Source organism: Daphnia pulicaria, chromosome 6 (genome assembly GCF_021234035.1).
Source record: "Daphnia pulicaria isolate SC F1-1A chromosome 6, SC_F0-13Bv2, whole genome shotgun sequence".
In the NCBI taxonomy this organism is placed as follows: domain Eukaryota; kingdom Metazoa; phylum Arthropoda; class Branchiopoda; order Diplostraca; family Daphniidae; genus Daphnia; species Daphnia pulicaria.
The window spans coordinates 20628737-20656613 of record NC_060918.1 but is presented as its reverse complement, the minus strand read 5'-3'; the positions used below and the strand labels follow the sequence as shown (position 1 = coordinate 20656613).

Genomic DNA, 27877 nt, shown 5'->3' with positions numbered 1-27877 from the left:
GTGATGTAAAAATGTTACGATGCTATAGAGAAGTGCGCACACTCCGAAGAAAGGAAGAGGAGGCTCATAGGTTGGCATCTTCGTAGGGGCTATAACAGTTGCACGACCGCCTCAGTCGACGACTCATCGTTAAAATGACGAGCGTTTCCTGAGTGAAACTCAACAAAAAGCACACTCCTCCTCTACACTATGTACGTATTATTGTTCATCCGGCGTGTTTGCGTGTTATCGTGAGTGACTGAGAGCGCCTCCGTAGAATAAATATACCCCGCTCGGTTCAATATTTATTAATTCCATCCGAAGGATACTTAATACCTTATATTAGATCATAAAATATGATATAAAACCAAAGGATTGCTTGCTGGTTACTGTTTCATTTTTCCTACTTCCTGGTCGCATCTTTTGTTTTTTTGTTTGTTTGTTACGGAACGCCAAATGACCCCCTAAAATAATAGCACTCGACTAGTGCTATTTATTTTAGAAATCCCTTGAATAATATACAACTGGGTGGCGCCATCTAGCGGTTTCATTCGGCGGAACGGAATGTATCGATTTTTCCCGATTGTACACATTCATATCGATTGATAATCATTTCCACAAGCGAAATGGTGGAAATTCCGTCGAATTGTGGATTGTGGAAAGACTTCTAATGACTCTGTTCACGCCGTTCATGAGAGTGTCAGTTCACGCCGTTCATGGTAAGGTCTTCTTGTGTATAGATGCTTATGTAGATGGCAGAAAATTATTCAGTCGAGCGGAGCGGCGCTGGCGACGCCGGTGTTCAACTTCTGTCAAATGTCCAACTTCTCGACTTTTTGGACATTTGTCGACACAGAAGATTGTGGGTACGGTAGATGTGGGTAGATGTACGGTAGATGTGGGTGTAAGATGTGGGTACATGTTTTCCTGCTGTTGGACCGGCTGGACGAGGCGGAATGAGAGGGATCGGTCAAACCGTAAGGAGGCGGCCGCCGCCGCCTGTGTCTGCAAATGCGTCCAGAAGTTGGACATTTGGCCGACGTCGCCAGCGCCGCTCCGCTCGACTGAATAATTTTCTGTGAAGATCAGCATCTACACAAGCATCTATACACAAGAAGATCTTACCATGAACGGCATGAACTGATAATCACGGACGGCGTGAACTGACACTCTCATGAACGGCGTGAACAGAGTCATTAGAAGTCTTTCCACAATCCACAATTCAACGGAATTTCCACCATTTCGCTTGTGGAAATGATTATCAATCGATATGAATGTGTAAAATCGGGAAAAATCGATACATTCCGTTCCGCCGATTGAAATCGCTAGATGGCGCCACCCAGTTGTATATTATTCAAGGGATTTCTAAAATAAATAGCACTAGTCGAGTACTATTATTTAAGGGGTCATTTGGCGTTCCGTAGTTTGTTTTTCTTTCTTTTCGATGAACCCGGATGAACCCAAGAAGTGTGATGCTACATCTCATGTTGCTCTAATTACAATAGTATTCTATTTAATCATTTCTATCGGATTTCTCATTATTTGTGAATAGGTGAAGGTGAAAAAAATATTGTATCTACCGAGCAAGTGGAAAAAACGACAATCAAGGAGTTGATTCTAGACAACGATAGCGCAATGGGTTCTCCGAAGCGATGCTTTCCCAATTAATGTATAGTTGAAACTTTGGCATTTGGCTATTAATCAGACCCGATATCGATCGTTCCGTTTTTGCCACTTGGACATATCAGCTGCTCTAACTTGGACGATACACTATGGACCGGGAAAATCACTTTCTTCACCATCCAATGATGGCGTCGAAAAGCGTGTGGCTGGGACAGTCGTTGGACGTTGGGGAAGATAAAAGTGTCGATAAAACGCTGGGCTTGGACGAGTTGATGGCCCTCAACATCACTAACGAGAACGAACTCGACTGTTTGTTCAATTTCTTGCACGAATCCTACCCACCGGTGATATTTGAAAATCTCTCAGACTCCTTCTGCAACAGCACCTGGGACGGAGTCAGTTGCTGGCCGACGACAGTGGCCGGTTCAACGTCCTTCCTGCCCTGCGTCGACGAACTCAACGGCATCAAATACGACACAACACGTAAGTTCTCTTTCAACCTTCTTCTTATATTGAAGTGGCACTGTCGGTTTTTTTTGTTCAGGTCTTCCGGTTATACAGCTCATATTTCATTTTTTTTTTTTTTTTAATTAGTCTCGTACAAGGAAAAAAAAAATTAATTTTATACCAGATTAACTGAACATTAACTTCTCAGTCAATAAATTCTTAGCTAGGCTATATAATGTTTCATATTTAAATAATTATATACGCTTTTATGCGTCCTTAGATTGATCGTCGCTTTTGATGTTTGTTAGTATGACGCCATACATTTGATCTTGCCATCGAGCTATACACCCACGTCGACATAAACTATACATAAACAGCAAACGTCGTTATAAGCAGACTAAATATAACACTATACAGTATGTAGGGTGCCTTTCGCGTAAGGTGCAACTCTCTCCTTTCATAAAGCTGCTTCAAAACACTCTTTTCTCTCTGGGGAATAAACACGCTTTCTGTTTCCACTTTCTTCCAAGATTTAGGCAATATCCATTTTTAGAGCAGATGGGAATAAGAACAGAGCGAACAATAGTCTTCTTTTACGCGTATGTACGCATATAGACAAAAAGGTGAATAGGGTATACGCAAGAGATGATGCAATTTGCTCCGAGTTTGAACTTGACGAAGCTATTGGGACGAGCGGCAGACATGACGGTGAGGATGACTATATATACACTATAGAGAAATGGAATCGAATTTTCAACCCTAGGTTACCAAGGGAGCTCTAAATGGATTTTCAGTCTTCGATCAGCTTTTGCATATACGCCAAGACATTTCAGATTTGTGTATATATATCCGGCTTGCATCCAGCGAACATAGCAGTTAGGCTAAAAATAGAAATACAAATACAAGCCCATACAAAAAAGCCATCGGATATATGCAGGAAGATTTCACGGCCTATATAAGATTACCTTTGGTGTATCATATTCGGGGGTCTATATCGATTTCACGTCTAAATGTTATTAAAACAACTCCGCGGTATATGGTACTTGTCATGCTCGATCCCTTTTTGATTTTATTTACCTTCCGGCTGAAAGCGGAAGGAAATTCTCTGCTGCTGCTCCACTTTTTGATACTCCCCCGTGGAGCGATGATTGAGTCGCTCCCCAAAACCAATTTACCAACTTACTGAACCCATAAATGCGGTGGCTTGCTCCTTGCTAGGCCTGTTGCCTATATATCGAACGGATACAGCCATTTTTTTTTTAATTTCTCCTCGCTATGTGAACTTTGATAACAAATAAAAAAGGATTTCTTATACTCTCTCTGTATATCCATTAAATATTGCCCCCACACTAGAGCTACAAGCGTTGAGATTTTAAAAAATAGATCATTCATTAAGCGCAGTAGGACCGGTACAGAAAAAATTCATAATATTCGTCGTACCCCACGGCAGTGTTTTGTGTCGAATATTCAGTTGATTTAATTAAGCGGGTAGGCGTCGCATACTGTATATACAGCTTTGATATTCTCATATCTGCCATCTGACGGTCTATTTCCATGAACGGAAATGTGAGTGGGCAGAGTTATATTATTTGTGCTGTTGAAAACCTGGCGCGGATCTTATTGCATCCAAATTTTCAGTGCATACTATACTTTTGAGTTGAATCATTGATTTTCCGGAAAATATGACACAGGCTTTACTCCAGTCAGTTTTTCTTGTATACCAATCTTTTAAGGTTTGGCAAAATTATCTTGTAATAAAAAATGGCAACGGAAATGAATCAGATTCTATGTCGAATATACAGGTCGGCGTTATACCTATCTTCATTCATCTCGGCTATTTTTGAATGGCATCATTCACTGAATAACTTTGTGATTATTTCGAATCAATTGAACTGGCCGGAGAGAGTCACGGGGAGTGTACTAATAAAAAGCAATTTGGGCCGTCTACGTTTTCAATTACGGGCGGGGACGAGAAGACGACGGACTGCTGCCGAGCAAGAAGACGAACAACGCAAATAGCCGACATTGTAGGTCACCGGCAGAGTTCTAGGAACACGTCGCCCTATGAGAAATGTTACTTTGATAAAGAGGATTATATTGACTCTCCATGGGCGGCCGGGCGGCCGGGAGCGCTACAGCAGCCATAGGAGCTGTCAGTTAGTCAGATTGACGTACAAGAAAATGTAACTTTTGTTCTAAGTTCATTTGAGACGGCAAACTAAATGCCACGGTGATATATATCAGACACAGCGCAGCAGATTGTAGGTGGTTTATATGCACGTTGAATCCACAATAACATTTTGTATAATAATGCGCGCATATGGTAGCCTATACAATCATTTGAAAGATACAGCCGAGACGTGGTTATATGAATTTTCTTAAAATGTCTTATTTGTATTTTGTAAATTCATCTGGTTGGGGATTTTCTCTGCTCATTTAAATTCTAACATTTTTTATTTCTTGATTCACAACTGTATTTGTTGTTGACGACGATTGCGGCCACGTCAGATAACGCGACGAGGGTCTGCCAGCCGAACGGCACATGGGCCAACTACAGCAATTACCGGTCGTGCGTCCCGTTGTCGTCGGACTTTGGCGGCGCGACGCCCGAATATGGCGTCGGCATCAGCGAGGACACGACCACCATCTACTTCACCGGTTACACCGTCTCCATCGTGGCGCTGACACTCGCCATCTGGATTTTTATTCACTTCAAGTTAGTCATTTCTTTGTATAATAATTTTGTTTAAAATTTTTAATGGGAATGAACCTGATGGAAAGATTCATCAAATTCGATCCATGTGGATCCAGAGGATCTTGTCCTGTTGCTTGTATAGGACTTATCTGGTCCCGTTTGTGGAACTGGAGAAGACGACCGCCAAAATTAATTGAAAGAGATGCCAATACACCACGGTTAACCGACAATAAATCTCATTAACGCGAAATAGTACACGAAAAAGAAAAAAACGTCGGACCGGCTTCCCTTTATATTCTGGATCCTATTCGGCTTTTAGCAGTCTGGATGGGAGGCTCTGCCGGATCCGATATGTTGGCCGCTTCGTAATCAATTCTTTTCCTTTTTTTTATTCTTCTTCTTCTGGCCAAGATATGGGACGGTGGGAGAGTGTCAGGGATTTTTAATGTGTTATCCTATTTAACGATTCTGGTGGCGCCGTAGTTCTAGTTTTTTGTAGTGCATCTGTTTGTTTTTGTGTCGAGACGTCCATCTCAGATTTCTCCGAATAAAGCGAACCAACGGGATCGCCGGTTGTCAACCTCAATGGCTGCCGTTTCTCACATTGCCGTTGATTGAAAATAACGGGAAACGACCAAAATTGAGGGGGAAGCCGTTCAAAAGGCTTACTCCGACATCGTTTGCCCCCCCCCCCCCCAACATCTCTCCACACGTCCGCAGGCCTCACGTATTTTGACGTTTGATAGAGACTTTCTCGCTACTGATGGAATACTGTCCATATCGTAAGGACGTGCAGGCAAGCGCTGTTTCTTTTCTGTTTGGCCATTTGTCTTGTATTATTCATCGTCGAGATATCGCAAACGAGCAGATCGATACCATTTCCGTGCCGATGACTTGGCTGTCAGAGTGTCGAGTTGATGGTGGAGGAGACGTTCATCAAAGATGCTGCATGATGTGCTCTCCTCCATATACCGTCAGCAGTCCCTTAACTATTTTCCGGCATATTGATATCGATCGCCCAATATTAAAAAAAAGGGAAAAAAAATTGGACTTTGGGAAGTGTGGGATGACGAGGCTGGCGGCTGTTGTAGCGGACGATTGGGCGGGGTGGAATGCGGAGCTGTCGAAATGGCTAATGGAATGAGATCGAGCGAAAGAGAGAAAAGAAAAGAAAAAAAAAACAGGAAAGCTGGAAGAAGATGTGATGGAGGTGAGACCCAACTAAAAAAAAAATGGCACGTACGGCGCGGTATATACGAAGCTCATCCATCCCGATCCGTCGGAGGGGAATGAGGCAACCGACGGGGGTATAGACGCCCTGAGAAATGATGACCGTGCGCGTTATTTTTTCCCCGTCCAACCACCAAACATAAATCATGACATCAATCGATTATTTCATTCGTTGGTCCTCTTTGTACAATTTCGCTCTATATTTAGCTGCAAGTCTGCGCATAGAGATTTATAATTGAATCAAGTTACGTCTGTAACGCACTTTGTCGATATACTAGGTTTACTAGCTACTAGTTTATTTTATTTCTCCTTTTTTTTCCTTCGCCTCTGTCTACCTTTGTCGTTCCTATTTAACGAGTTGTGCGCAGCAAGAATAACAGGCCAGTTGGAAGAATGTTCTCAATTGGCCTCGATGTATCAATGGGCAACATTTCTATGGATCTGGGAACCAAGCGTTGATGCCTGATGGGTCATGATGACGTATGATATTTATATGGCCGTCAAAGAATATCAAGGTAAGGTTTCTTTAATGCGACATACGCGCAGAGAGAAATAATAATCAGAGGATCGGGTCTCTAGAAGAAAGAAAAGGGCTCGTGCCTGCGATAGACTAAATAAAACCGGAGCGTACGTGCTGGTTGCTGAGGAAGACGAATATTGAGAAGAGTCGTCGTCGACGTCGTCAACATCTTTTGGCTTGCGGACTGATTCGGCACGACGATCCCATCAAGTCAGGCGTCTTCTTTTGACTGCTGCTGCTGTTGCTGGTCCTTTTATTCATCGTCGCTTGTTTGTTAGCTGCTGCTCCGATGACGACCCTTGGTCCTGATGGAGGGAGAACGGATCGATCCCGGCTCGCAAAACAGAAGGCCTTTGAATGCGGCTGCAGCTCGCGTTCTCTGACATATCCCCATCATGCGAAATTGCAAATAAGCTAATTGTAACAATGCGTTTCAGAATCTATTGTAATCTAATGAGCAGTTTCACTCAGCTGCTCTTGGCTTAAGGTATACTCTACGTTGACTATTTTGAGACTGAAATCGTGTTACGTGTTTGATATACCCATTTGTTCTCCTCGACTGAATTGACTTTACTCTGAGAGTATGCTACAAGGTATGCTAAGACTGTATGCGGTATACTCGGGTATACTGAAAGTAAATGCCTATATTACGGTATGCTTAATTAATAATTATAGCTAAACAAGTTTGGCTTACAAAGTACAAACAAGTGAAATAACCAACAAAACAGACGTGTCGTCTCTAAGTAATAAGTACGACTTATTACGACTATAAATCTTGTTATGCCACCAGCCTATTATATCCCCATAGTAAGGTTAGAATTTGAAAAACAATCGGCGAATCCGGGCGAATCATTAGATTTTATTACGAATAGCAATGGATTGGGATTACATTCAATGATTGCAACTGGCCTTAGTCGCCTTGAGTTGCATACTCGTAATATCCTCTTCAAATAAAAAAACAAAATAAAACAAACTCATCTGGAATCACACGTGGAACGATCCATCAATCCGGCTGACAGAAGATAAAAGATGCTGAAAGAAACCGCGAGATTTCCTAGAAAAAACAAAAGAATAAGTTGCTCTCGTCTTTTCATTTCTTTTCGTATTTTCTTGCGCATGATGAGAGGCAAAGTGATGATCCCTTTTCCTTGTTTCCAGGGCTATCTAGACTCATCGTTTTGACCCTGGTAGGCTATATAATATGTTTAGATCCATATACATTTCGCATCTTCTCATTTTGTTTCCATCTCAAAATGATAAGCCAGGTCGCAAGTGTATAATAATAGAACAGGTTGGAGTCTAGTACATTAGCTTTCACGATAAGCACTATATACTATTGATGCTGCAATTCTTTCTTCATTAAAATATAATCTTCAAGAAAGGCTCCGACTATCGTCATTATGAGTCGTGATAACACACGTGAGCTGGCGTGGTCTTCTCTCACCTTCAAAGATATACCGCGATACCACGCGATATAAATGGCCACACACGACCTTTCTTATTATCCAGATTCATGCATTTTCGTGCTGTAGAAAAGATGATATTATACATATTCGTCATAGCGCATTACAATAAATTTTAAGCGAGTCTCATTTTCCACGAATTGCCATCCGCTATGCTGAATGAGCTATATCATATACAGCGCCAGGGAAAAAAGGAAATCGAAAAAAAGGATAGAAAAGATTGAGGTCGAGATATTCATGTGGAGGTTCGACCATCCAGCAAAGCAATCCAGTCATCCGTGGATGGAAATGAAGCATCGCGGTAACGTCGAATCGATTTTTCCTTATTTTTCATCTTCTTACGCTGTGCTTATTTCGCGGATTGTATTCGATTCATCTCTTATTTCACTCTATTTTCAAAAATCGTATCACGGCGATGCACACAGACTTGTCGGTCGGGCAAAAATCTGAAAAATGCAATTTTTTCAATAGAATGTCCGCGAGATTGACTCTCGTGTGTGTATAAATCTGGTGTTGCATGCGTTCGGGCATATAAACTAAACTAAAAAAAAAAAGCCTATATAACTAAGTCTCTGAAATTGGAAAACAAAATTCTTGTGGTGGGACTAAATGCGACACTGTGTTGGAAGCGGACATCGATCAATATATGGCCGTGCGTCGTCGCAAATATATATATTGAAAATACGAAGTATTTACGGTTAGAGAAGAAACGTGATCCCGGCAGCACGATATCCCTTTTAATTGCGGATTCCATTGGCAAACATGCAGCTTTGCGGGAGGTGTATAAACATGCCAGATGGAACGTCTGTTATGTTTGTTGACAGTCGAACTGTATAGAGGCGAAGGCTCATATGACGTGTTCTAATCCCTCCGCACGCTCCGATTGGTCGAATAATGGAAAGCTGAGAACGCGTGGGAATCATTCACGTGCTGTTGCCAGACACCGTTACAAGATATACATTCGTGTACACAACACGCCGTAATAATGCCTAAAAGCCCTGACAATGTCTTCTCTGGTCTCCAGTTGGACAAGAACAATCCCCAGCATTGTCCATCTATAGACGTACGGACGCATGTGTGCGCCTATTAATGTCATTGTTGAAGCATTGCGTCTACTTCCTGGACTGGGAGAGTATTATATAAACGATCGTTTCTCCTGAAATACGTTACTGCTACTAATGTATTGGACATGGACATGGAATCCAAAGTGATTATTACCAGACATTGTTTCCAAATACTATATTACTATATGTATATATTATTCGGAGTTATTCCCCACATGAATTACTGGCATTTTGTCATCAGCCAAATTGAATAACGCAATAATGATTCCAGCTATCGGGAAACGATTCAATGTGTTCTTCAGACTTATTGTAAATGGGCGATTTGACGGTAATCTACGAGTTTAGCCCGTGTTTCAATAATAGGCACCAGATTTAGCTATTTGTTATTTTACGCTGATTCGTAATAACTGGTATTACCTAATCTTAATCGTATGCTCTTGTCAACGTTCGTGTTTGTACAGGGACCTACGCTGCTTGCGCAACACCATTCACACGCACTTACTCATCACGTACGTCATGGCCGACCTGCTCTGGATCGTCACGGCCACTCTGCAGGTGCGTGTGCCCCGTTCATTTCAAATTCCAGTCCGCTAATAATAATTAAAAAAAAAAAACATTCATTTCTTGGTATTAATAGTTGTACCGGGGCGAAACCAACAAAGGATCTTGTATCATCGTCATTTTCTTGCACTACTTCCATCTGACCAACTTCTTTTGGATGTTCGTCGAAGGTATTTAAGACCTATATCCCAACTCCCAAGTTGACTATTTTTTTTAAATACATGAGAGAGAATCACGATCGGTTCATCTCTCGTTAGTCTTCCAAATTCAATTATATTCCCACTTCACTTCCAACACAATGATGTTGGAGGACCTTCTCCGCTCCTACCTTTCTCGGCCCTCGTATAAAAGCGACTATAGAAAGTGACGGGTGTGATAGGATAGAAAGGCCTGCAACACGCTGATGGAGTATATGGGCTGTACATTTCGAAGGATCGACGGCCATCAAGAGACTCAACAGAGGAAGGAACGCTGGTATACATAACGACGACAGAGGGAGGAAAAAAAACTCGAAAAAAAAGGGACAAACCCGAATGTGTACGTGACTATATGTGCTGAATGGCGACTCTGATTCCGCTCTGTTACCTTCCCACTCTCTGCTGAGCGCTTTTCCTATATTTCTTTTCTTCTTTATAAAACGAATAATAAAACATATTATTGGCCTGGTGGTGTATGTATGATATCCGCTGTATTCATTCTTGACCTTTCGTCACATAGGTTTTTATCTCTACATGCTCGTCGTGGAGACGTTTTCTGCCGACAAGATCCGGTTGCGCATCTACGCCCTTATTGGCTGGGGTATATAAGATGACTATCTTTTCATTCATTCATTTCCTTTTTTTTGTGTGTGTGTCATTTACTTCGATCGTTGTTGATTCCCGATTCTTTTTACTTTTTTCAATTCTTAACCGTACGATTTCATCAGATTAGTAGCTGGTGCAGTATAGAATAAAAATTCTACAAGGATTTATAGAGCAGGAAAGATATACAAACAGAGTCGACTGAAAATGGAGGTCGCTCATCACGAAAGACGGCGATCGTCATATTTGTGGATAGGAATTTCAAATAAAAAAAGAAAAGAAAACCCACAAATAAAAAAGAGAGCGTCGCACTATGGCACTAGGCCTATTCATGCTGTTCCTTTGTGAACGATCACGCAAGAAGGCTCTATGAATGCGCGTTTTTTCCCCCATTCCGTTTTATTGTGCGACCCCGTCGTCATCGACGATGTCTTTTTCATCCACCCCCATCTCTCTATTGTGTAGTTGTAAAATATAAGTTGCAGCGCGTGTTATATTTCATCGGCCCAACATGTATTGGCATCCGTTCTACGTCTATAGGCCTATATAGGCCAGCATATAGCCAACGAGAAGCATTTTTGATACCCTGCGAATTAATTGTCTTTTATTGGCTTTTTAAAATGGCCTGATTCATTTTTGGCTTTAATTAAAGCCTGCATGGGGATACCGTTTTTATGAAATCGGTTAATTGATCAAATTTAGCATCTCGCATACTTTCGGTTTCTAATCGATTTTGACCTCATTCCCCTTGGCATTCCGCGGCTGATGCAGCCGGAAGACACGCAATCTAATGTATATACAGAACTTATGACCGAATCGACTTTATTTTGATGAGGGAATAACTGGACGACTCTACGGTAGTATCAGATGATATTTTAAAAAATGGGGGAAATCAGAGTCGACTTGTGGGAAGGGACAAGATTTGTTCTTAGTATGCTGCTGGGATTTCCCATCGGGCTAACTTGTTTCATCGTCTTCCGTTTCCCGTGAAAGCGACCTGTATATATAGCAAGATGCGGAACATTATTACGGAGAAGAAGAGAGAAAATAGTGTGCGGCTAGATTTTTGTTGGGGCGTTTCGTTTCGTTCGACTGAAAGCGCACATCAAGAATGGGAGAAAAGTTCATTAAGGAAATGGAAAGCCCAGGACATCCGATCTGGCCGTCTCTCCTTTCTCAGTTGATTCTTAGATTTTTATTTTGTTTTGTCTCTTTTCTTTTATTTGCAGAAGAAATCGATTGGCGATAGCATTATTAACATCATTATAGTTCTCTCTTCTTTATTAATATACTCCCAGTAAAATATGAAGTAGTACTATACTTCGTAAAACAATTTTACACATGATGGAGTCATTCTCATTTTGTAATCCTATCGCGTACACGAATTTTATTTTTATTTGGCTGAAACAATGTTTAATTGGTTATTTTTTCCAACATTGTTCGTTTGGCAGGGATTCCGTTGCCGGTCGTCATCGTTTGGGTCGTCGTCAAAGCCAACTGGTTCACCTACACGTCGACCGAAGGCCAGCACGTAAGTCCTTCACCTCTTCACTTTCACCCCTCTCGCCTTTCTAATTTCTTTCGCACACCCACTCGTCGCCAAGTTTATGATAGACAGCATCTGATTACAAGTTTCCTTATACGCTAACACTCGAAAAAATAATAATAAGCAACTTAGAAATAAGCGGAAATAAGGGTCTATTACTCGGGCATGGATATCCGACGACAAATTGTTGCTGATAAACGTCTCAAACTACAGTATATTACAGTGTTACGAGCATTTTTACATTATTACCACGTATACGTATCTAATGACCCTACCCTGTGCCCTGGATGGTCGGCTCCGAATTTCGGAGCAAATAACATTTTCATTTGCGCAAAATCCATTCGTCAGCCAATGCATCCGCACGCGAGCCAACTTATATGACGGAGTCGATTGACAACTTTGGTGTAATGAACTTGCAGTTGTTGATTATATGTGGGTTGCTTTTGTGCGTCGTTTACAGCAGAAGCTGGACCTGGAGTCGTTCCTGGCCAGCTGTCCGTGGATGGTGGCCAACAGTTACGACTGGATCTACATGACGCCGGCCATCGTCGTACTTTTTGTCAACATTCTCTTCCTTGTCAAGATCATGTGGGTAAGTTGCGGGCACCCCCTTTTCTTCCTTGTAAGTTTGGACTTCTCTCTATACAGTCGCTTGTTTTCATGACAACAGCAGAATATCATAAAACAAACAACACAATAACTATCGCTGGAATGGTGTGGGCGAGCGCTTTCAGTTGATCGAGTCCAGGAGATGTTTCCATTTTGCACAGTCGACATCTTGGGCTGCAGACCCGAATTCCTTGGTGCGAATAACGAAGAAAAGGGCGATGGGTTCAGACTGTAAGGATCAAACGACTTGCCGGCTCACCATTCTAGCAGTTTCGACACCGTCGCTTTTTCAATCTCATAATAGCAACCGTAGGAACTGGGAATTTTGTTGAAAAAAAAAAGAGGCGGAACGAAAATTAATTAGCCTATGCTGCGTAAGTGTGTATTACAAGTGTCCTCGTCGTTTGACATTGTATCGCTAGTCAGATCAAAGAGTGCGGGATATCGAACCTATATACTGTATAGAACGAAAGTTCAAACCCATTATAGCCGGCAAAACCTAGAGAACGGATACAGTTAGAGTCAAGTTCAAACAGACGCACATATAGATTTATTAATGGCGGCTGACAGTATCCATTCAATTCCATCTGGCAACCGTATTTATTATTTATCTCTCTCGCCGATTTTGTCCCAATGTCAGAATCGTAAAGGAAAAAGAATCCCCCAACCACCTGATTTCAGATGAATTTGAGATATTTTTCAGAATTATTATTTTAATTTGCGATGTTGTTTGTTTGCAGGTTCTGATAACGAAATTGCGTTCGGCCAATTCGGTCGAGACGCAACAATACCGCAAAGGCAGCAAGGCCCTTCTGGTGCTGATACCGCTCCTCGGACTCACTTACGTCCTGGTCATCGCCGGCCCAACGGAAGGACTCATCGCCATTTATTTCTCACACATTCGAGCTGTTCTACTTTCCACACAGGTATTATACACACACGTCATATGTCAATTATTTTAACTGTTTACTCTTCCGTGCAATTGTCCCCTCCGGTAAACTTGTGTCGCTGTAGCTTTGCCAGCAATATCGAAAGGCACATTCGTTAGTTCGAGCCAAGGAGACGGATCATGAATTTCCATAAAAGAAAATTTCGTTTTAAAATTTAAATTGCCGGATTGCGTTACTGCTCGGCGGGGGGTATGCGCATATGCTTAACTGCTGAATGGGAGTTTACCTCCAATTACTCTCTCAAATCTGGAGGGGTTTATTGCTGGTTTCAGCTACGCTCTATGTATAAGAAGTCCGCTGTCTTTCATTAGAGTCGGATAAGAATTTTATAGTAATTCGACCTAAACTTTCTCATTATGCTGTATGTGCACCTCTATTTTTCGGAGATTAGGGGAGCAGCACATTCGATTAAGCGTTGAAAGTGTGCATTAATAAGTTAGCAAACTTACGAAATAATCAACGGATTACTTAGGATTCTTCTGCGCTTTGGGTGGTGTAAGGTACTCTTGGAACTAATCAGCGCTCCTATTTTTACCTGCTTTTGACTATTCCATCAGTTCCTCCAGTCGATCATTTTCAACTTGCTCCTTCTTAATAAATTCTTAATAAATAACTCACTGGTTTATAAGTATCGATCGATTGAACCCTCCGCTGCTGCATTACATATAGATGAGCCAGTCGATGAAAGTTTGCAATAATGACAAGCTGCTACTTTCTCCATCGCTTTAAAGTTTCCCATGCGCAAATAGCTAGAAAGTGAATCATTAGAATATTTCAGATCTCATTACGTACGTAACTTATGAGTCAAGACGCGCCGCACTCTGCTGTAATCATAGAACTCTCATCTAGTCTTACTTCCGCTGTCACATTTCACTCGATTAATCTGACCAAGTTCATCAATAATAATGATTTGCTCCCGCATAATTTTCAATTCATCTTTGATTGAAAAAATTGACTGGACTAGACTTTTCGTGAGATCCGATCAATAATGTTATCATTGATGTTTCTCAGACTCCAGAATTATTCGTTCGAGTTGTGAAATAAGCGACAGGAAGAAAATATTTGATAACGAGACTATACTTATGTTTTCTGATTTAGGGATTCCTGGTGACCCTTTTCTTCTGCTTCCTCAACACGGAAGTGCGCAACACGTTGAGACACAACTGGGCCAGGTGGAAGATGACCAGTCGCTGGCTCGAAGATTCCCAGAATCATGGCAGTCGAAGAAATGGCACGGCGACAGACAGCAAGCGCAACTCCAAGGAGGGATCTCGAGCTCCATGCAGAAGGTGAACAAACCACTTCTTTCATCTCATAGTGACAACAGTCAATTTATAAAAATGTCAAAATCTAATTTTGTTTTGCTAATTTAATTTAGGCTTTACAGCTATCCGGATCACAGCAGCAAGCGTGATTCAGCCTTCAGTGAAGTGACGATGGTTGCGCCATTCACTCCCATTTCAGTCCTTCATCTGAACACCTTTGGACCAAGCAGCAGCAGTGGTAAGACTTAAAATACCACGGATAAATTGTGGTGATGCAGATTTTATGTTATAAAGCCCGTTCTGTGTCTGTACCTTAATACTATGAATTCACGTGAAATGCCTAACAATATTTTCTAATCTAACGACAGTTGAGGACGAGATTGAGAACCGAACTGAACGTTATTCTTCGTCCAATATTGCCAAAGAATCGAGAAATTCAGTTTGTTAATCGTCAGATGTCTAATATGAGGGAACTTTCGCCAACTATACTACGGACGGACCGGTTACGTCATCAGGGCGAAAACTTTTTTTTTTCTCGCGTAAGTCATAATTCATCATTTATGCCGGTATTACATTTCTAAGTTAACTGAAAAGAAATTAATTTTAAAATAATTAATAATCGAAATCCGTAGGTAAGATTGAAGACGTAATCTGGGTCATTATCAGTACGACCCACCTGGTGGACGAAATTGCAAACTTATCACACCTTAATGTATGCCACTCATTACGGACCACGTCAAATGAGGAGCAGCTCTCATCCACAATTTTTATCCCGACTGTTATCACGAAATGGCCCAGTGCTGCAGATCTCTCAAGAAACTCACAAGCGTGATCTTTAGTCGAGCCTCCCAATTTCAACGGCGTTATATATTCGACGCCACTTGACGACTTTCAGCTCGACAGCAAGCGCCGCTCACGTATCCACTAGATTGCGCAATAAGAGACGTGCAATGTTTAGATTTTCTCTGCATACTATCGACATCGACATCTCTTCGCTTGGAGAGCAATTCCGCCCGAGCACGAAACAAACGGCTCTGTCTCTGTGTTTTCCAGCATCCGGTGTTACATAATCCACTTACCAAATTCAATGAACAACTCGAATGTCTCTCCTTGTAAAAATGTTACATAAATTTGCAATAAATTGTGCGTATATTTTGCAAAGAAAGTTATATAGGCTTAAAAAAAAATCTCTTTTCCAAGTCGTGCATTATTGATATAATATAAGCTTGGGAGTAATTTATTATTATCCAATGAAATGTCGCATTGTGAGAAATTGTTGACGACTTGACACCACCGAATTTATCTTAATTCTTTCGCTCTACATTCTTTCGACATATCCTCTATATATATACTTGCTAAAATTCTAAAAAGAAAGGAAATACAAAACTGTCACCGGCAATACAATAAAAGGACAAACCAAATACTACACCAACAAAAAATTGCACGCAACACACAAATCGCCAAACGCGCTAATATCACAGACTTCCGATTACTGCACATTGGTCCCAGCGTTTACGGAAAGATGAGTAATACATATAATTTTAATAGCATTAGAATTGTCTGTCCTCTTGAGTCGTGACTAGAATCAAACCTATACATAATTTCCTGCGGCAGTTAATTAGAGAAAATGTCAAATGAGTCAAAAATTTAAACAATAATGCGAACATTGAGGGAGAATTACAAAATGTTATGCAAAAGACGCGCGAATTTTCTGCGTTCTTGCATTTAAAATACCAAAAAACCATTAGAGTATTAATGCCTGCCATCGACGCTAATGTGGACATCATTATTTAGCTCCTGATGGCTCATCATGGTTAGTGATTCGTCAATAGGATTCAATTCAGAGACCGCTTGGACTTTGTCCGACAGGTAATGTGGAACTTCATGAGCCGCTGATTGATGGGCGTCGATTGTTGACTGGAGAGTAGACGGCGGCGGTACGTCCACTTCAACTGTAGAAAGACGCCTGGTACGTCTAGTACGCCCCGCCTCTTCACCAACCAGCCAATAAGTCATCATTTCACCTTTGCCCTTTAATAGTTGAAAGAAAAAAACAAACATATTATTTGATTGAATTAACATTAGCAATTCAGTTGAATTCGAGTGCAACTTACTCGAATGGACGTCATTCCACGCTCTTCAGTGATGAAACCGCCTAACCGATCTAAAAGCTCTTTGGTGGCTCTAGAAATGTGAATGCGGAGAGCTTGACCGGTTGATTCCATCCTGGACGCAGTGTTGACCGTGTCGCCAAAAAGACAATACCTGGGCATTTTTAAGCCGATCACACCGGCAACGCACGGACCTGATCAATTAAAATCAAAATTTTCGTATTACTTCTTTCGTAAATATGCTCTGGATTTCACAGTGGGCAGCACCGCTATTATACATACCTGAATGAATTCCAATGCGCAGTTTGAGCGTTTCTCCGGGTCTGTGCCGGCTGTGAAAGTTGCGTATCTCGGAGAGAAGGTGGAGGGCCAGCGAGGCGATTTCGGCTGCGTGGTGGTCTCGGTTGCGGATGGGCAAACCGCTGGCCACCATGTAAGCGTCGCCGACCGTTTCCACTTTGTAGGCGTCGTAATTCTCCAGGATGGAGTCGAACAAAGTGTAGAGCTCGTTGAGCAGACCGACGACCTGGAGCGGAGTGCTGGCCGCCGACAGCGACGTGAATCCCACGATGTCACTGAAGTAGATCGTCACCGAATCGAAACTCTCCGCCTTGACGGGCTCTCCTCTTTTCAGCGATTCAACTACCGATCTGATTAATTGCAAGAGATTAAAAAAAAATTAGACTGGCGGAAATTTGTGGAACAACAAAAAATAATTACTTTGGTAAGACCCGGTGTAAAAGTGCTTCCGTCTTCTTCTTCTCCTCGACGAGTTGATCTGTCCGTTCCTGGACGAGACCTTCCAGGTTATGCGTATACTTCTCGTTCATGGTCATGAAGCTGTCGAAAATGTTGGGCTTCCTGGGAAAAGAAACAAAAACGAACGAATTGATTATTTGAATTTCCTTTTGGTTTTTATAATAGAGAAACTTACAATCCGGCTTCCATTTCCTTAAGACGGCCACGAATGGATTTGAAATTGGGACGCAATTCTGGCGTTTCTTGCCAGCAGTCCTCCATGCAGCGAATGATGTACTCTTTGCAATCCAATTGCGAAACGGACGGCCTGAAGAATTTGTAGAAAAACCATTCCGGATGGGCGACTCTTTCAATGATTCCTGTCCAGCCAATACGGAATAATTTGGATCAACAAACTGCGTTGTTGGAGTCAAAGTAAAATTGTATTTCTTTTAAATACCTTTAGTCGACATGGTGTCCAACAAATCTCCCCAAGGTCCTTGACAGCCAAAAATTTCATAGAGAATGATGCCAAATGAGAAGACGTCACCTTTTTGGGTTCCTCTAGGGAAAGAGTTTGGGTTGCGCAACAGTTCCGGAGCTCTCCACAAAAGCCGTCTGTTGTCACACGTCGTTTTCGTTCGAGCTTCAGGACTGGAGGCTGCAATTGAACAAAAATATATTAGTTTCAATTATTACAAATTCTTAATTAACTAAAAATAATTTACCTTTGAGTTCATGTAGACCGAAATCGGTGATTTGCAAAACCCAGCGCGAATCGACCAAACAGTTGGACGATTTCAGATTGCCGTGGGAAACGATTTCACTGTCGTGTAGGAAGGTCATCCCCTGCGAATATCATCAAAAATTGCAATTAATTCGATTTTAAAGAAGCGGTAATTGAGCTGCGACGACGGACATACCTTGATCAAGTCAGTGACAAGAGAGGCGATGAAGAAAGTGTCCAACTTGAAATCCAATTTCAGGACATCCTCCAAGCTCCCGCGGGCGCAATAGGCCGTCAGGATGGACACGCTCCCGTAGTCAACGGACACTCCCATGAATGAGACGACATTCTCGTGGCGGATGGAAGTCATCTGCTTCAATTCAATTCCTTGCACATGTTCTTTGTGAAATTGACGTTCTTCGTCGACGAGATGGCCTTGATGGCCACAACGTTGACCTTGTAGCTTCCGGTTCGGATGAACAAACGTTTCACGCCCAGGTCGACAGATGGCGAATCTTCCTTGACTCCGCCGGAAGACGACGATCCGGGACCGGCACTGCTGCTGTTGCGCCTGCTGCTTTGCCCACAAAATGCAATGATAGGCCCTCGAGCTCCGTGAGGATCCGAGGTCACCGCCGCCAACGAAGAGGACTGCGGGCAATCGTTGATAATATCCTTGGAATTGGTGATGATGAATTCGTGAATGTCCACCTTCCAGAGCAAGCACGCCAGCTTGTATTCATAGCAGTAGTGTCTATCGTTTGTGGAAGGGACAGCCAAAAAAACCAGAAGGTTATAAGATCAATTAAATTTATTTGATGGGAATCAACTAAAATCACTGGGTGTAAAATTTGGATAGAAATCAGGGGGAATCGGACACTGGCTACCTTTTCCACTGGCTACCGATGGGGGCAACACTTGCTACCCCGACAGTGGCTACCTGTATAAAGTGACACCGGCTACCCACAGATGGCAACACTTGCTACCCGTTGCTTAGCTACCCATTTCGGAATGTGACGGGCTGACGGCACACAGCATACACAAGGCCACCAGTTTCTGAGAGCCTATACGGAACCTTCATGTGATCTTACCGGCGGTGATCAGCAGCCGTAACAGCTCTGTTTTGAACTCGCCGGAACGGTGCGCAACACATTATACAATTCTTCTGGGAATTCTGAGGGTGATTCTCTGCGTTAAACAGCCTAGTTGTCTGACTTTTTGCAAGGCCGCCACCACCCAACAATTCTAGGAAGTTTTGAAGTTAAAAAGTTTTCTAGTTTATTCCTAAGTCCTTTTTTACATGTCTTTCAACAAGTGTTTGGCTGATATAATTTGCACTTAACTTGAGCCCTGGATGACATGAGCCGAATTTCAACCAATATCTTCCTGGTCACATCATATTGTTCATTGGCACCCTCTCAACTTCGCTCGTCATTTCTGAATATAATTAAAAACAACTTATTTTCCTAACAAAATTATTTTTTCCGGGACCGTTGAGGCCAATAAAGGATCTGTCGCCATGGCTGTTATGTAAATGCCTCAAATAAATGCGCGTTTCTGATCAGCCAGCATTGATCAGCCAACAAAGCTGTGGTCTGATTTATTTCGGATTTTCATTAGGCTAAATAGTTGTAATTGCGGTTCATGCTGGGTTCATGCTTTGCATCCCTCCATATTGCTTTCAATGTTCAATCTGGTTCAATGAAAAATTACCATTGCCATGAAGAAAAATCACACAATGTATAGCTGGAAACTGTTTTCCTTTTTAGATCAAATGCTGTATTCTTTTCTACTGTATTTTTTACTCATATATCTCCTCGCATCACTTTACAGTTTATTATTTTAGAATTTCAAACAAATAAATCTAGGTAGCCAGTGTCCGCTACCCATGGGTGGCCAGTGTCACCATCTGTGGGTAGCTGGTGTCACTTTATATAGGTAGCCACTGTCGGGGTAGCAAGTGTCGCCCCCATCGGTAGCCAGTGGAAAAGGTAGCCAGAGTCTCCATGCCAAATCAGGATCCACACCTGGAAGCGAAGCCGATAGTTACAATGGATGTTGTGCTGGAAATGCCCAACGGGCTGCATGATGTGGGTGGGCCGTGTTCCTTCATCCGATTTGAAATGGTTTTCCCGGAAAGGCAACATGGATAGAACCGTGTAATTACCCTCAGCATCGCCGTTCGAGTCGATAAACACCTTGTGGGTATAAAAGAAACAAACAGTGTATAAGAAATGCTGATGGTTAACATATAGAAATATTTGACTTACGTCGAAACCAAGAACCGATCGATAGCGCCGATTGCGGATGCGTTTCATGACGCTGGTCCCATTGCTTGGATCGTAGCCGTCCGCCAGTGATTCTGTCAACGCCTGGGCGTAGATCGTAACAGCGTCGTCTTATTTGCATTTGGAGAAACTAGACTATTCATTGCAGCTTTAATGCCTTTTTCCGTGATTGCAGAAAATTTGGCTCGCAGAATGGTTTTTTCTCTTCTCTGAGATCTTACCATCACAGGCTCTACTTCATTGATCTGTTTTACGTTAAAAGACTAGTCACTGAAGTCAACAAATGTTCAACAAATGATCTTTGATCTTTCACTTGACGTAAAAATTCGGATAATGAAAAGGAAAACAATCAGCTCATTTGCTTTCCCAACGGTGTAGCAGACGAAACTCTTCGCGGCGATTACAGCATTGCAATTTGCTCCCTTCCACATAAAATGTCTGTGATGCAGAGAGCCAGAGAGTATGGAGTTCGTGGCAAATTTCCACCATTTATTCCAGTTTTATTAGGTAGCGATTAATCATACTAGTTTTCCGGGTTAGACACATGACTCGTAATCTACAATCACATATATCACATAGATATAGCGCTGTATTCAACCTACAAACCTACACAACTCTCTCCATACAATATTCCCCACGTGAATTACATTGCTTAGTTCTTGAATAGATAAATTTGCAGTCCCGAGATTCGAGCTAGCCATAATTTAGTTTATCCCATATTTCTTTCTCCTTTTCAATTCAAAAAATGACGCAGAAATAGAACCGCGTCCCAACTTCTTAATGTGGGAATTCTTTGACTAAAAATTGGCGTATTACAATGTCCGATTTAAATTATTCAATACAATGTTTTTAGTGACGGTATTAGAAACTAGGAAATAATATTTCATCATAAAAATTATTTTAAAAATGTAATTAAAAAAAAACTTACTTAGATAAGGACATTTTTTCTTGTCTAAGTAAGTCTAATAAGTCAGTTGTTGCCATCTCAGTGTAATGTGATTTTTTTTCATCACTTAAAGAAAGCCATCTCCACTGTGCTTTTCTTCTCTTCAATACCTTTCCCAAGCCATACAAAATTCTCGGAATTCTGATATAACTCGTAATGAGTTGACAATTCCATCCTTTACATAAAGATGTAATAAGAAAAAGTTTAAATCGATCATGAACATTATCACGCTCGTTCCTAGATATTACATACTGTTATGATGCGCAATTCCTGAACGTCCGTAAAAGGCGTAACTCTGGAACGTCAGTAGCTTCAATAATATAAGGTCTTCCTTGTGGTCCATTAGATAGTTCTGTTACAGTCTGGTATTGAGACTGGGTATTCTCTGTTACAGTCTGGTATTGAGACTGGGTATTCTCTGCTACAGTCTGGTATTGAGACTGGGTTTTGGTCTCTCATAAGGGTACGTTTTGTGTCGTCTTATTGTTTAACCCTTTTTCGGCCGTAGGGACATCCGTGGCAAGATCCCCTGGATCTCTCTATTGCCTGTCGGGACAAATCCCTATAGGGAATCCTCTCTTAACCCTTGTTTACATGGCGTCTAGAAGCTAAAAACTTTTATCGGCTCACGTCGATAAAGGGTTAAACTTGTCTTTCTCGTCTTTTGTCCCTGTCTTTTTAAATACAGTTAGTTAAGTTGTGTCGAATAATTCCCCCTTTTAGTTATTTCTCTCCGTTCCGTAACATTTTTGGTGTCAGAAGTGGGATAGGATCTCTGAAAAGTTTATATATCAACTATCCTATTTGAACCCTGGGTTAGAAATTTACTTATCCCCTTATAAATTTTCGATCTTGTCCTTTTTTATTTTCATTTGGATTTATCCTCCCGTATTATATTTGATTTGCCCCTGATTTGCCTTAAAATTGGATTTGCTTTGCCTTTTAATTTTGATTTGCATTTTAATGTGATTTTCCCGTAAAAGCTCTTTGTAGTAACCGGTTGGTCAGTCCCCATTTAGTGTTCATTTTTCTCTTTCGTATATTTTTTTATAAGTCCGTGATTTTGTATTCGCTGAGTAGATTTGTTCCCCTTGTAGAACCATCTTTAATTTTGTATAGGTAGAGCGAGTAGCGTACTGACGCTTTCCTTGAATTCATGCGTCCTTGAAGCTCCCTAAGTTCGAAATTCCGCGTAACCGACCGTTACCTTGTCCTGTTGCTGTGAGTCAGCAACGTATGCCCCGTCGACGATAGCATTGCGACCATTGTGTTCAAGGTCAACCATCCATCTGTAATCATTGCGGAAGAGCTCACTATCGCCCGGCTGTTGCGGCATAAATTATAAACTGAGCTACTCATCAACAACAAGGGACTCTTCCTGATCATCAAGAAACGATGGATGCCGTTCAACAAGCTCTCGCTGCCCTCACCGCCATAGTACAGCAGCAACAGCAAGCTCAGCAGCAGCAACAGCAAGCTCAGCAGCAGCAACAGCAAGCTCAGCAGCAGCAAGGTCAAGCGCTTCAGATCGCTCTGCAAGCCATCCAACACAATCAAAATGCTGATGCCAGTCACACCCTCCCAACCTTCAGCGGAACCATAGAAGAGGATGTGTACGTTTGGCTCGAAACAGTTCAGCGAGAGTCAACTGCTGGAGGATGGAACGAGGACCGAAAGCGAAGAATGGTAAACGCAGCTCTACGTGGCGTCGCAGCTAGCTGGCAGTGGCAACCACCGGTCGGAGCCGTAGACAATTGGGCCGGATGGTCAGCCGCATTCCGGGACACATTCCGCAAACGCCACACGTTTACCGAATGGGAGACTATGGTGAAAGCAAAACAACAACTGGTGGGTGAATCTGCTGCTCAGTACGCTTTAAGCAAGGCTACCTTACGACAATACTGCCCGCACCAAATGAACGAAGCAGAATTCGTCCCTTACTTGATCAACGGAATCCGTCATCACCAGTTCGCACCAGTTCTAGTCCACAGCCAACTAGCCAATGTCCAGGCCTTCATCGAAACTTATTCCCGTCTAGAAGCAGCTATCATTCACACGCCAGAGATTCCGGACAAACATGGCAAAACAATCGAATCTCTTGTCGCCCAAAATTCGACGCTCGCCACGCAAATATTGGATCTGCAAAAGAAAATGGCTTCCCAACAGCAAGCACCACAGTATCACCAGCCCCCACCTATGCGCCAAGTCAATTGGCAAGATCAACGGCGACCGCCCGGAACTATGGACGACAGGCAATGCTACCACTGTCACCAGTACGGCCACATGAAGCGCGATTGCCCAATTCGAAATCAGTCCTACAGCTTTCAAGACCATAGGAACCAGCCAGCCCGTCCAACATCCCAACCGAAAAGTCGGCCATCGAGCCCGTATCCGGGAAACGGGCAAGCCGGGCCAATGGGGCAGGTCCGGCCATAGGAACAGTAGAAGGCCCCAATTGCTCAATTCGTCCGGCAGTAATCAACGTAGAGGTAGAGAATATTGGAGAGAAGGTGAGCGCCTTGGTCGATCCCGGCGCCACTGTTAATGCCATCCGGCGATCGTTGGTCTCTCACCTCAAGATCGAAGCAACTCAAACACCTCCTCTTCGATTGGCAGATGGAACGGCGTCCAAAGCCCTTGCCGGTGAAATCGTGTTAAATCTCTGCTGGGAAGGGATAAGTGAGACAGTAAAGTTTCTCGTGTTGGAAGACCCGTCTCATCCGATCATCTTGGGGACAAACTGGATGGCTCGAGTTGGAGTGGTTGTCTCCCTATCCGAAGCCGGAGTCATGGAAGCCAAGAAAGGTGGCCTGAAATTGTCAGACCTCAAGAAAAATGCCTTGGAATCAGAGACGACCGATTGGTTGGCGGCTTATATGATGCCGGAAGGAGAAGAATCCTTAGCGAACCAACTGACAGTGAGGAAGGTGACCTTTGTACCCGCCAAGTCTCTGGCATTTATCCAGACGGAGATGAAGACACCGGAAAGAAAGACAATCGGACAAGAAGGCTCGTTTATCGTCAATCGCACGTATTCAGCCCGGCCAGGAAGAGAGTGGATAATCCCCAGCAGCCTGATCACTGAGCAGGAAGCTGGCCTTTTTGTCCCTATTCTAAATCTGGCGTCAAAAGACATCCGGTTCTATGCGGGAGAAGAGCTCGTGGAAACCGAAACAGCGATCGAACTAAAGATGCCGGAATCAACGGAAGAGTCCCTATGCAGTATCACTCAACAAACGAAAAGGAAGCATGGTTCATCAGAGTTCGTCTCCAAACTCGTTGGTGAGATGCCAGAGTAATACGGGCCCATATGGAACAGCTACTCAACAGTTAAGAACATCTCTTTTATCACGAGTCGTCGGGACCACTACGCAGCACCCCGCACTTTGAACATCACATTGACACCGGCGATTCGCGTCCCATCCGATCCGCGCCATACCGAGTCTCCTTGGTGGAAAGAGAATTTATTCAAAATCAAGTGACAGAAATGTTGGAAAACGACGTCATCGTGCCATCTTCGAGCCCGTGGGCGTCCCCGGTTGTAATGATCCCCAAAAAGAACGGCAAAATCCGGTTCTGCATTGACTATAGACGGTTGAACGCCACTACCGTTCGTGACGTCTACCCGCTACCTCGCATTGATGACTTTTTGGATCGTCTTGGCGGAGCGAAAGTGTTTTCAAGTCTCGATCTAAAAAGTGGATATTGGCAAGTTCCAATGAGTTCTGACAGTCGAAAGAAAACCGCGTTTATTACACCTGATGGTTTGTTCGAATGTAAACGGCTTCCTTTTGGCCTCTGCAATGCGCCCGCCACATTCCAAAGAATGATGGACCAAGTCCTATCTGGATTGAAGTGGACTATGTGCCTAGTCTATCTGGACGATTTAGTAATTTATGGAAGCACCTTTGAAGAACATTACGAGCGGCTGGAAGCTGTTCTAATGGCTCTTGACAAGCAGGGTTGTCTCTGAATCCTGAAAAATGTGTATTTGCCGTTAAAGAAATAGCCTGTTTGGGACATCAAGTGACGCCGGAAGGTATTCGTCCGGACCCAAGTAAAATCGCTGCAATCTTAGAATTTTCATCTCCAGCAACCTGCCTACCTCATCTTCGTTTGACAACGCTCCGCAGTTTCCTTGGCATAGTTTCATACTACCGTCGATTCGTGGAACACTTCGCATCGATCGCCACACCGCTTTATCGACTTCTTAAAAAGAAAACTCAGTGGATCTGGGGAAAAGAAGAGGAAACGGCCTTCCAGCAGTTGAAGTCTGTTCTAGTGTCGGCTCCATTGCTAGCCCATCACGAAGCGGGAGGAGATTTAGAATTACACACTGACGCCAGTGGATACGGCCTTGGAGCCGTTTTAATGCAAAAAGTGACGACCGAGTTCCACCCAATTGCGTACCTCAGCCGACGTTTATTTCCTGCTGAAGCAAACTACCATTCGAACGAGCTAGAGTGTCTAGCTTTGGTTTGGGCCTTATCGAAGCTTCGTTACTATCTCTACGGAAGACCATTTCGGGTGAAAACCGACAACAATGTCGTGCGCTGGCTTTGCCAAAAGAAAGAAATCAAAGGGAAGTTTGCTCGTTGGGTGATTGAGATGCAAGAATTCGATTTCTCTATTGAGCATCTGAAAGGAGTCGATAACCGAGTAGCCGACGCCCTGTCACGTCATCCCATAACGGAATCCAACCTCAACACGGAGCCACCCAGTATTTGCAGTCTACGTATGCCCGGCTACTCATCACAAGAAATAGCGCTATGGCAGCAGGGGGATGCATCGATCAAGGACCAAGTCATTCGACTTCAAGGTCTCTTGTCAACCAACCCGGAAACTTCGATCAAAAGTCGATTTCGTCTTAGCAGTGGAATTCTGTATCGAAGGAATACAAAAGAAAACGGAAAAAAGTATCAGCTCGTCGTCCCATCAATTCTTCGCCGAGAGATCCTTCAATCATGTCACGCATCAGCCACAAGTGGAAACTTTGGAGTTCACAAAACGCTAGCCAGGATCACGGAAAGATTTTGGGGGCCAAACATGGTAGTCGATGTCCGAACGTTTGTGGCATCGTGTTACTTTTGCCAAACACACAAACATCCACCAGGAGGAATAATAGGAGAACTACAACCAATTCCGATACCAAAGAAGCCATTCTCATTAATGGGAATCGATCACGTCGGCCCTTTCAAGTTAACCATAAGAGGAAACAGACATATTCTAGTAGCCGTCGACTACTTCAGTAAATGGGTTGTAGCAAAACCAGTTCCCGACACGTCAGCCATTTTCATTCGTGATTTCATCCACCAGGAAATAATCGGTCACCACGGATATCCCGACAGAATCATAAGTGACCGCGGATCCTCCTTAGCCTCTGCTTATTTGGAAGAAGAATTTGCCAACTGGAATATTCGCCATTCTTTCGCCTCAGCGCAGCATCCTCAGTCAAACGGCCAAGTCGAAAAAACGAATGGTACCCTCGTTATGGCCTTTAAGGCCTTCGTCAACACAACACACACCTATTGGGACGAAAAGATAGTAGATGCCGTTATAGCCATCAATACCGCCAAACAAGAAGCCACTGAGGTTACACCATTCGAAGTCGTCTACGGCCGTTCCGCGGAATTGCCTCACGAACGACTGTTTCCCTGGCCCGAATGGGAGATAGAACGCCATCAAGATTTCCTGAAGAGATTTGCTGATTTTCGTACCACAATTCACACAAGATTACAGGAGAAGCAGGTTAAACTGAAAAACAGAACGGACAAAAAGAGACGAAAGCAGCGACTTTATCAACCAGGTGACTTGTTTTTGGTTGCACGGAACATTCGAAAAACTAAACTCACGAAGAAACTCCTACCACGATACAGAGGGCCGTATCAAGTTGTCAAAAAAGTCAGTACTCTGACGTACTTAGTGGAAGAAATTCCAGCCTCAAGAAGAAAACGAATTTGGCGGCGATTTCCAGCTCACGTAAGCCAGCTGAAACCTTTCTTTACTCCGCAAGACCTCATTCGTGACGGTACTAATAGAACACGCGAGAAGGAGACGGCCGTCATCACCCGAAGTGGAAGGCGATCAATCCCACCCGCTAGATTCGTCCCGGGCACCAGTTAAAAATTTATCCCCTATCCTATCAATTTTTGCCCTGTCGCTAATTTGACCTCATTTGCTTGTGTCTTTCCGTTCAATTTTGTCGCCAATGTATCTTCTTTCGGTTTGTGGTTACAAACTCGAGTCAGGAAAGGCCGAGTGTTATGATGCGCAATTCCTGAACGTCCGTAAAAGGCGTAACTCTGGAACGTCAGT

At 43.0% G+C, this 27877-nt stretch overlaps 1 protein-coding gene and 1 pseudogene across 1 annotated transcript; one reads left to right on the top strand and one right to left on the bottom strand.

The window, feature by feature from the left end:
• The first annotated feature begins 114 nt into the window (after positions 1-114).
• On the top strand, positions 115-15285 carry LOC124344592 (diuretic hormone receptor-like). The gene is made up of 12 exons (XM_046798189.1): positions 115-191; positions 1532-2085; positions 4558-4765; positions 9483-9576; positions 9659-9752; positions 10300-10380; positions 11834-11913; positions 12389-12520; positions 13278-13463; positions 14586-14776; positions 14866-14990; positions 15121-15285. The coding sequence occupies exons 2-12, from the start codon at positions 1752-1754 to the stop codon at positions 15198-15200; spliced, it is 1605 nt and encodes a 534-aa protein (XP_046654145.1). The 5' UTR covers positions 115-191; positions 1532-1751; the 3' UTR covers positions 15201-15285.
• Positions 15286-16504: 1219 nt separating this feature from the next.
• Positions 16505-19481, bottom strand: LOC124342185 (annotated as a pseudogene).
• Positions 19482-27877: the final 8396 nt, after the last annotated feature.

Coding starts and splice junctions, on each gene's coding strand:
- LOC124344592 (XM_046798189.1), top strand. CDS start 1,752: ATGGACCGGGAAAATCACTTTCTTCACCATCCAATGATGGCGTCGAAA. Junction 9,753..10,299: donor CTTTTGGATGTTCGTCGAAG/GTATTTAAGACC, acceptor TTCGTCACATAG/GTTTTTATCTCTACATGCTC. Junction 12,521..13,277: donor TCCTTGTCAAGATCATGTGG/GTAAGTTGCGGG, acceptor GTTTGTTTGCAG/GTTCTGATAACGAAATTGCG.